The sequence below is a fragment of the Ostrea edulis genome, chromosome 8 (genome assembly GCF_947568905.1).
Source record: "Ostrea edulis chromosome 8, xbOstEdul1.1, whole genome shotgun sequence".
NCBI lineage: Eukaryota > Metazoa > Mollusca > Bivalvia > Ostreida > Ostreidae > Ostrea > Ostrea edulis.
Window position 1 is genome coordinate 54,893,536 of NC_079171.1, and position 11,199 is coordinate 54,904,734.

At 34.7% G+C, this 11,199-nt stretch overlaps 1 protein-coding gene across 3 annotated transcripts in view; it reads right to left on the bottom strand.

Annotated features, from left to right (window-relative positions):
• The window catches only part of LOC125663367 (multiple epidermal growth factor-like domains protein 10), a 36,335-nt gene extending 32,019 nt beyond the window's left edge, over nt 1-4,316 (bottom strand). For all 3 annotated transcript variants that reach the window (XR_008797695.1, XM_056146493.1, XM_056146494.1), the window contains exon 1: nt 4,182-4,316. Coding sequence is in view for 2 of the 3 variants with exons in the window: in XM_056146493.1 (XP_056002468.1) it covers nt 4,182-4,236 (55 nt within the window). In the remaining variant the exon portion in view is untranslated. The remainder of the gene's footprint in view (nt 1-4,181) is intronic.
• Nucleotides 4,317-11,199: the final 6,883 nt, after the last annotated feature.

The following is an 11,199-nucleotide window of genomic DNA, read 5'->3' on the forward strand; positions in this document are numbered from 1 at the left end:
AAATTGTGTTACCATAAAAGCTCAAGATCAAAGATCACTATCCATGAACAAGTTCGTAAAAAATCAATACGACTATAAACAGATGTGTCGTCTTCATGTTAGCGAGCTCAGATACGTCCAAAGAAATGTTCGGGGAGATCCCATACTCCGATGAACCATCCTTTTTACCTCATTAAGTAGCATCTCGTTATTCTGAGGTGATGAATTTACATCAGTTACCTCAATTTTATGTAACTCTTACGATTCCCTGTTTGGAAATGAATAGGCCTGTAAAGGTGTGATGAAATATGACATCGATCATAACCGGACACGATGTTGGATGCAACTTCACGCTCTTCATTTTATATCAACATACAGATGACAATATGGTGGATCCGATTGAGATTATTTTGTGCAACACATAAAACAAAACGATGTTTTCTTTCACATCAGAAAAGAACATCCACTTATATCGAAATTGCCTTTTTTAAATCCTTGTCATTCTGTTGATGCAAAACATGGTGACAGTCATCACGCCCTCATTGATTCAGATATGTGTACCGTGTAAGCACAATGTAAAAATTGAAGGCCTCCGAGTCGACTCGCCCACGATTTCCAACAAGGGGTTGGGGTATCCAGCACCATCGTATAAGCTTTCACTCTAAATCTTTAAAAGTATGGCAAACCATGCGTATTATGCTTAATTAGATATTTATGGAAATGCAACGTCACAAATTAGGAATACGACACATTGGCTAGAGGAATTTACTCACAAAAGCTTAAAAAATTATGTTATCATAAAAGATCAAGATCAAAGGTCACTATCCATGGTACCCAGCGCATCTATATGAGAATATAATTCATCGATACTCGTATGTCAAATTAAAGCATACCGCAAAACACAAAACAGTAACAGGCGGGACACAATTTGTAGCAAGTATTAATACAAATTATTCTCTTGGAGTCATCGAATATTTTGATCGCCTCTTCTTTTTTTCTGTTTACATGAAGTATTTCAACAAGAATGTACCACGTTCGTATGTAGATGATGTTAACTCGTTCGTTGTTTATTTATTTAAACAAAGCAGATATAAATTTCAATGATTCATTTCAGATATATTTTCGTCAGAATCCTGTTAGAATAATGAATTAGCATGTGCAATAACACTGGTATTGTGAGTGTAAGGAACAATAACTATAGGTAGGGATTGAACAATGCACATAACGTATTCATACCCTTTCGCGTTGTCTACCATCCAAATGATAAAGAAAATATTATTGCAATTAGGTAACACTACTTGTGAATGCACGAACACAATAAACAATACTTTGTTTTAACCAACCACCTTGATATGCACAATACTTCATATAATTTTGCCGACGTTTCAATAACCAGAGATTAAGAACTATTTGCATTATCTCGTGTACGTATCAACAAAGGTTTGTATTCAAAATCTGAAGTGCAACGCCGGTGATAACAAGGGTCTTTTCGCTATCGCGAGCGAAATAAAAAATCAACGCTGCTACTTGCTATGACATATTGAAAAATGTACTAAGGAAACATGCAATGCTAAGCACGACATTAAATCATCACGAATAGGCTGAATAACTCTAGCTTTGAACGGATCGCACTAGATCGCTACACAGACAAAATGATAGCAAAACCAAGGGGGTGTCTAGGATAAAGCAAATTGGAATCTAAATGTATTTACGTATTGTGAATACTGGCATATGTATGCATTGTGTTAAATATATACTCAATTGAATTAAGGCGTCCCATACAAAAATAAAGTAAAATAGGTGCATAAAATGGCCTTTAGTGTTTTATATGGAAAAATATTTAATGGAAAATATCCGAGAACGAAAGGACGTTTAAACCGATACCCAGTAGCCTTCCATACATTTTCATCGAGGCATGTGTTGAACATCACGAGACTATCACGTGACATTATATATTTAGAACCAACAAAAATTATTGTGATAATTGCAAAAGTGCAACGATATCGGTTACATGCAGGCTGACCTTTTTAATATTGAAAAACAGAGCCTACTTTAATTACCTGAAAAGTTTTGGGAGCAAGTTCTCCGATAGAAGGAAGGAAGTTTAAAATGCGTCTAATGCAGCATATTTCTTAATTTTCGAGAGTATGCAAGATATTATCAGATGCGGAAAGGGGGTTCTGTTTGTGTCAGAAGTTGTTCTCAACACTTTTCTGATATATCAATGTAATAAGAATAAAAATATATAAACATCAAGCACCACCATACACTGTACATCGTTGCATTTTTACATTTACTGCAGCTGGTCACAATAATTATGTAAATTAAACGCAGTGCTAATCCGATCAGGAGAATATGTAGGGGTGATTTCAAGGTAACAATATAAAATGAACATCACCTTCGTGCAAACTAGATATGATAAATGCAGAGTGATTTGATATGAAAAAGAAATAATATATGATTATCTGATAAGCATTTGACAAGAACATTTTTCATGAATACTGCTTATCACTTGATAACGGTAGTAAATAATGACATAATATTATGACACTTTCCCCGCGATACAACTGTAAGAACTTGTACGTCGTGACGTATGTCTTTACTGTGACGTTATATGGTGCGAAGTGCACTGAGGTACATTTATATACAGCACTGTAATTGTTCCTGGTAAGCCTTAACTGAAATGAGTAGACTATGTAGATCATGATACTGTTGTAATTTACTCTTAAAGGTATGTCAATATTGGGTACCTGCAAAGTGCGAAACGAATCAAATCAAAACCAAATCTACCAAAACGAAATGAAATCTACCGAAACGAAACCCACAGAAATGAAATGAAACCTACCGAAACGAAACATATTGTATAACTTAACTCTTTTAATTATAATAATTAAAAATAGTATCTTAGGCCCCTGTGAAAGTTGTCACATATAAATAAAATCCCCCCCCTTTGATGTAGGCTTTCAGCTTGACTGATACAAAGTTTTAAAAGTTGGAAAGGGGGGTGAGTAAGCACAAAGCACATATCCGAAGTTGATTAAATACCATGTGCAATTAGTTTCAGATCCATAAATTTTAGAATGCAGGGTTACCGTCTCAGAGTTCTGGTGAAACACACTAAGCAAAGGGTGGGGTTGCTGGCGTTAGTCTTAGATTATTAACCAGCTCATGAAGCCTCAAATATTAATGTAAACCTAACTTGTGAAGTGATCATACAACCGTTTTGTAAGGTTTAAGTGCTCTCTCTCTCTCTCTCTCTCTCTCTCTCTCTCTCTCTCTCTCTCTCTCTCTCTCTCTCTATCTCTCTCTCTCTCTGTGTCTCTCTATCTTGTCTTAGGTGGACCAAGATTTTTTCGTGAAACATCAAATCAATTGTAAGCCGTAGCTGATGATATCCTCATCAAAATATCTTACATTTATCACTTGATTGGTTTGTATACCCAGTATAATGGTATACTATGGGATCAATCAATCAATCAATCAATGAAAGCACAATGAGTGTCATTGCACCGTCATGAAGATAGAGGGAGGGAAAGAGAGATGCAGAAAAGGAAAAATACAGTTGATGGTTATCTTTTATTTCATTCACATTGAACTTGGGTCATGTAGCCTGGGTCTGCCTTACAAACCCCCAGGACTAGTAATTGTAAAGGTCAATTATCCATTGCTCCTGTCGCAGAAAATGTAACCTGACTGCTCTCCCTTGATGTTGATTGGTTTAATTTGTTTATGTGATTGTTTTGTATTTGTTCTTTGTTTTTGTTTTGGTTTAGTTATATTTAGGTTCATTTCGTTTGGTCTTAGTTTCCTTTCTTACTTTCTTTACGTTTCCGTAGGATTTCTTTCATTTTGCTATGTAGTTTACTTATTCCCACTCTCACGCCAGAGGTCAGTAGTGTGAATATAATAAATGCAATCAGATTAATTGAAAAGTCCATTATCTAAAGAGACACAACTTCACAACAGACAATACGAAAATAGGTTCAAGGTTTAACTAAAACGATTTTGACTGGCACCTCATTATTCTAATGTGATACGTGATACAGTATTAAATATCTACGTCAGCGTTTTTGTACTTGTATTAAATCGACCGACTATACACAATTATACTTTATCGTAAATATCTAGAGTAGTCTGAAATAAATGTAGCATTCTGCCATTTGTAATAATTATGATAAGGAATTTGATAAACATTTACTTACCATATCCATATGAATAAAATAACTCTGCAAAGAGGATAATCATGAAAACGTCCATTACTGAATCAATGTTCCTGACTGCCAGTATAAACACCAGGAAGTGTGTGGTGTTTTTTTATCAATTGTATAAATAACTCTGAAACGGGTGTACTGTGTGTTTAAAGCTGTGAACTTTACGCTAACAAATATAATCATTTATATGCAACACATTATATATGTTTCTAGCTTTGGAAATTGATCTGGTGCCATTAAATTAAAACGTAGAAGACGATAATCGAAGTGCCATAATCGTATTGGTGTTTACTACTTTTCCAGTAATTCGTAATTGATTTGAAATCAAAACAAGGGAAAGAGTGGCTACAATATATGGGTCTAGTGGTAACTGAGTTAATGCTTCCATTTACATGTGGAGGTATACAGATGGAGAAGCATTCGAAAATGGCATTGTGTTGAATTTATACGTTTACCAATATACAATAGACTGTATAAGCCATTTGTAAACTGTTGAAAATCTTTATGAAACCTAGCTGACTTCATTTCACATAATATGTGATTATAATAAGCTGAACATTTCCTGTGGATTTTGCAGTTCTGTATGTATTCACGATGAGTAAAAATAAATACGAGACCCTTAAAAGAGCCGTACAATACATGACTGAACTTACTTTGTTCTGTTCAAGAGACACAAGGTACTAAACCGTGCCGCTGGTTTAGTATTACGCCTCATGGTACGTAAATACATTGATATATTATCTACTTGGTAGAATAAATTCTCTCATAATAATATTAGTCTATCACAGTCAGGGTCTTTATAACTTTATGCATAATGAAATAGATACCTATGTAGCGCCGCCTTAAATTAACATCATATACTAGTATATGTAACATAATACACACATCTACACTACATATATGTCCTTCTCGTGTAAAGAAAACAAATATGATGAGTGTATGGCAGTTTATGAATATATATATATATATATATATATATATATATATATATATATATATATATATATATATATCATATCATATCATATCATATTGCAATACATGCCTTTTAGATCTTAGTATTTTAATTTTCACTGAATATGTGTTGAGACACACAATTATAAAATTCAAATTCAAATTGTCTGACACACAATCTTATTACTCAATGTTATAATAGGCCCAACTAGCAAATATCAATTATGATGATCTTTTTTGCAGGCATCATGATTGGACTAGCGTAGGTTGGGTAGGACCAGTGTAGGTTGGATAGGACCAGTGTAGGTTGGATAGGACCAGTGGAGGTTGGATAGGACCAGTGGAGGTTAGATAACTTTTCAAGTTAACAAGTTCAAGAGTTCAAGAGCAAATACCTTGAAAGGTAAAACATTGTCTTTTTATCAAAGAACGTTTGTAAAGACACTCTTCTGATGATATCAGAGATTCATATTATAGATGATTAGGTTGACCATGCTCTAAAACATGCTTTAGGGATACATTATACATTTTTTACATTTACAAATTTCTTGCAACAAATGACCATTTAGAGGTATGTAAGGTGAAGATAACGAACAGTGATCAATATGTCAATTTAAGAAATGAACATCATGGTCAATGTGAACGGATTTGGATTTGAGGCAAATTCTGTGAATCGCGCTAGCGATTTAGACCTGATACAAAGAGAGCAATATGCATATTTGGACAAACGTTTTGTTGTGGTTGAAATTTGTTCATTCTCAAGGTCAAAGTTTATTTGTTGATAGTGAACTAATTGTGAGGATACCTTTTAGCAAGATAAAGAGAACCATTGTGCATATATATTAAGAAATTCAAACTTGGCACGAGTATTTGTTATCAAACAGGCATGGATACTATTCATAATGAAGGTCATAGGCCAAGATCAGTAGAGTTGATTTGTTGTAAGGGGAATGTATGATTGGTTGTAAACGTAATTGTCTATTTTGATGTACTGCCTCGTTCTTGGCACTTCCTTCTGAACATTCACATAATGCTAATTTAAGAATCAAATCATGGATTGAAGACAAAACAGGCATATTTTATTGATTAAAAATTATCGAGACTTATTTCTCCTGTATCATCAACATAAAAAAAATCAATAAACAATGAATGTACGTCATATCGTATTATCTTAAGTTGTCATTAGAAAATAAATAAAATTGGCTTAAATCTGCCAAAACGTGTCCACCACTGTACTCTCATCTTTGTTATTTCGGGGTAATTTATCTAAGAAATGAAAGTAGGTTTCTGATGAATTTTACGGCATGTATTAATCAAGTACGATTCTATTATAGCCTACGGACTTCAATTCCACTTTTGGTAATCGTACTTATACTCCAACTGCCTTTTCAAAAGATGAAATTCTTCAAAACCATGCTTCAGTTTTAGACATATTTAATATCCCAGTCAATGGGTCGATTGAATATGAGTTATCGTAGCTATGCTGGATTCCTAAACTACATAAAACCCCTTACAGACAAATATACATTGCTGGATCCAGTAAGTATAAGTTAGTGTTATTTGGTTACACCTTCTGCCCTCTACACAAACAATAGTGAGAAGCTTAGATTACTGCCCTATTATTCGGCTGTTTACAGTTTATGAACACGCAATCTGATTTCAGAATCATCTAAGCAATAAAAGAAGAAATATACGTGAAACATTTCAAAGCAATCTATGATTTGTATCAAGGAACTTTTTCCTTTACTTATTATATGGTAATAATGAGATAACCATCTCTTCTTAAGAAAGCCAATTTGTATCAAGGATGTTTCTTCTTTTTGCAATGATATCAATTCCCGTATAAGGAGATGATTATTTCGTAATTGTGCGGAAAACAATTATATTGATCATATTTCGCAATTGACTCTATGGGTGTCAGGTACTACATTAACTGTATAAAGATATCTATAGCATGCATATAATAATGACAGCTGAGCCGTACCCAGGTGAACAAACTTTAAGGAGATGCAACACCATTGCACTCTTTTGAAAATTAATTTCATAATTGTGTGAAATACAATGTCCCTGACAATGTTTGTTGTCAAAACACGGGTGCTACACAGACGCGCACTAATTCAGTAGTTGGTATATAAATAGGATACAGGTGGAACAAATCGGAAGAAAGAGACTATTAAAATATAAGTAATAAACAATGCAATTCACTGATTTTTCCTATCAAATCAAAATTCCTATTTCTCAGTTAGTGTTAATTACAAATAAATGTTTCTAGACAAGCAAATGTTTATCAACTTCAGATAAAGGATCTTTCAGATTTACTGTATTCGGTTTGCTCGGCAAACCACTGCCTACTTCGAAGAATACTTAGAATGAAATTGTGATAGATGTTCCCCCTCTCTGGACAGACAAATAACTCTTCTTCTGCCTTAACATTGGCAGCTTTATGCTCTCCTTCAAATATACTGTCTTTTCTCGATTCCTAAAAACAGTTTCTTTAACAAAACAAATGAAGCTTTCGGAAAGTATCGTACCTTTTCATTAGATTTTTTATACAATCCTGATAGTTTCCGAAGCTACACGATGAACGATTTTCACGATAAACGGAAAACCTGTTAAACGCAAAATACGACACAATAGGATACACGCACGATACACAAACGATGCGATAGGATACACGCACGATACGATAGGATACACGCAAGATAAAAAACACTAGGAATGTCAAGAATAACGTTGCAAGTAGTGTATAAGTATAGGATACGGGTGGGGAAAAATCAGAAGAAAAGGGGCTTTTATTGAAATATATTTCAGCTTCTCCATCGTCAACTTCCCACATTTATGTAGCAATGTTCCATTATCACCTGCATATGGTGTTTATATATTTTCACTGATTCGATATGCAAGAGCTTGTTCTGGGTATAGTCAGTTTTTAAATCGAGGTGGGCTACTGACAGACAAGTTGATGGTGCAGGGATTTCGGCAGTCTCGATTGAGGTCAGCATTTCGCAAATTCTATGGTTGTTGTAACGATCTGGTTCGTCAATGCGGCCTCGCGTTGGGTCGGGTGCTGCCTGACGTATTTCATACCGATTGTTAAGCCGTTCTTGGCACACTGATTTTGACTGGGGATAACTCCGTTTGCCTGATCAGGATATGGGGCTCACGGCGGGTGTGACCGGTCAACAGGGGATGCTTACTCCTCCTAGGCACCTGATCCCACCTCTGGTGTGTCCAGGGGTCCGTGTTTGCCCAACTATCTATTTTGTATTGCTTGTAAGAGTTATGAGATTGATGACTGTTTGTTATCTTCACCTTGCATGTGTAATGCTTGTGATATGAAATGAGCACAACAGGATGTGACTGATGTCTGAAAAATTGAGGAGAATGGTTTCAAATACTCGAAACTGATGCTTATTAGTGGTGGATGCATTTACATTTGTCTATTCATGTTCGTAAACAATAAACAGGGTACGTATGTACAGTATATGTATTTTTCAATATGTCTACTAAAACTGCATAATCGATATTTTACTAACGTTATTTGCTACATGTATGGCGCGAATATTAAGACGGAAATACACTTAGAAACATATGTGTAGCCAATGTAAATATTGCTTGTGTGTACACACAGTTATATACAATTAGTAATATTTTTCTCCTTTTGATTTAAAAGAAAAAAAGATCTTTAAAAAGTTAATATATGTTTACCCCTTTTTTATTCTCATACCTTTGTTTAAATGTATAATGTACTTGTAGAGTTGAGTTTTCATGGAGAAACAATGGAGGGTTTTAAAAAATGCAATGTGAAACCATTTCATTTTGTAAAAACGAAACTAAAGCAAAATGGAAGACAAATGATGTATTCAGCATGTTGGATACGCTTTTACTTTTGATATTTACTTGTACTTGTGGTTTGTTGTTGTTACAAATGCACACAAACATAACCCTGCATCCTTTTCTATACTAACATTTACTTCGTTAGATTACTAAATATGTATTTCGTAAGTTTGTGCACGTGAAAAAAAAATCATTTAGAAAAAAAACAACAGCAGACATTGTCAACATAAAAACAATCCTAAAAAGCAGTGTTTGACATTAGTGTAATGAAATCATAGAAAAACAATCAATGATACAAGTAGAGGGAATATAGATTTAAGTTGCTTTTTAGTTCTTTGTGTTAACACCATGTCATCATTATAGGAGTTGTGAAATTGATCACTGTTCGTTATCTTCACTTTTTTGTAAGGCATATTTAGTGGTGCAAAGCATCACACATAATGTAATGTTTGCACTGTCCTCTTTGCCTTGTCATTCATGGTGTATGTTTGAGTATCAGTGACTGGCTAGTGGAGCGGATTACTCCGTTTACTTGATTAATCCATAGGGCTCATGGCAGGTATGACTGGTCAACTTGGGATACCTACATATCTTGAGCACCTGATCCCATATCTGGTGTGTTCAGATGTCCGCTTAATTTTGTATTCTTTACAGAAATTAGATGTGTCTTTCTGTGTTTTTCCATCATGAATCGCAATACATCAACGTGAATTCAGACAAAGGTCAGGATTCAGTCGAAGCTTTTCATTCAACAATGAAAAGTTATCAATAAAATTACTTTCTAATGAGAACAAAAAACCAATACCCACAAAAAATAAATATGAGAGGGTAGATCAAAGCTAGTCATAGCATGTCGTTTTAGATGTCATAATCGTTCCGTGAGATTTGTGAAATAGAAGAATACGTTAACAAATGTTGTATAAATGTTTACTATAAAGACAGTTCGAGTAAGACCACCTTAGCGCTGTCAAACGTCTGTTTGATAATTGAATAACTGAATTCAGAAATAAACAAATCAAACTGGTATCTTGTCTCAATATGTGTACTTTAAACCTCAGTCTCGTCATTTAACAAAGATCATTTGCAGATAAAATGATCAATACGGTATTTAAACTCAACATACATACTTTAAATCCTTATCTCGTCTTTTATCATCGAGCATCTGCATAGTATCTTAAACGACCGATTAAGTGCAGGTTCATTCGAACGATTACTTGATTAGGAAGATATTCACTTAAAGTGCATTTACCGCATTCAATTTTATCGAGTTAAAATACAGAGTTTCAACATCACTAAATTATATATATTTACATGATACACGGTGACTAGATCTTTAACAGAAATATTATTTACATTTCAACGGTGTTAAACTTAAACCAAATGCACAAAAAGCATTTCGAAGGCAGTCTTTTTTATCACAGACAGAAATCTTTTCGTACATGTCACTTTTTGTATGCGCACAAACAGTGACATTGTAAATATTTCCGAATGCACATTTTACCAATAATAAGCGATATCATGATATCTTTGCTAAAGGGGGTTTCAAAATACACCAAACCCCCTCAAAAACTCTCTGAAATAATTTTTAAGAACGATGAAAATGGTTCACTTTTAGACAAGCATACAACTTGTGTCATTTGGTCGAATGATGTTTGATGTGTATTTTACCATATTAAATTTGAGTGCGGATTACTCCGTTTACATATATCAAAGTAAAGGGCACTCGGCGGATGTGACCAGTCGACAGGTAATCGATGCTCCTCCTAGGCATCTGGTCTACCTACTCTTAACAAATAGTGGTCAATCTCACAACTCCTATAAGCAATACAAAATAATGAATGTGGCAAAGACGGAGCCCTGGACACACCAGAAGTGGGATCAGGTGCCTAGGAGGAGTAAGCATCCCATGTCGACCTATCACATCCACCGTGAGCCCTATATCTTGTTCAGGTAAACGGAGTTATCCATAGTCAAAATCATTGTGCTAAGAACGGTCTAACAATCGGTATGAAACATGTCAGACACCATACTCCCAATGATAGGTTGTATTGGCAAACTAGGTCGTTATAACGACCATATAATTTGCAAAATGTTGACTTTAAACGAGACTGTTAAAACCTCTGTACCATCAACTAGTTTGTCAGTAGCCTGCTTTGATATGAAAACCGACCATACGCAGAACAAGCTCTTGTGCATCGAACGATCCAAGCGATATAAG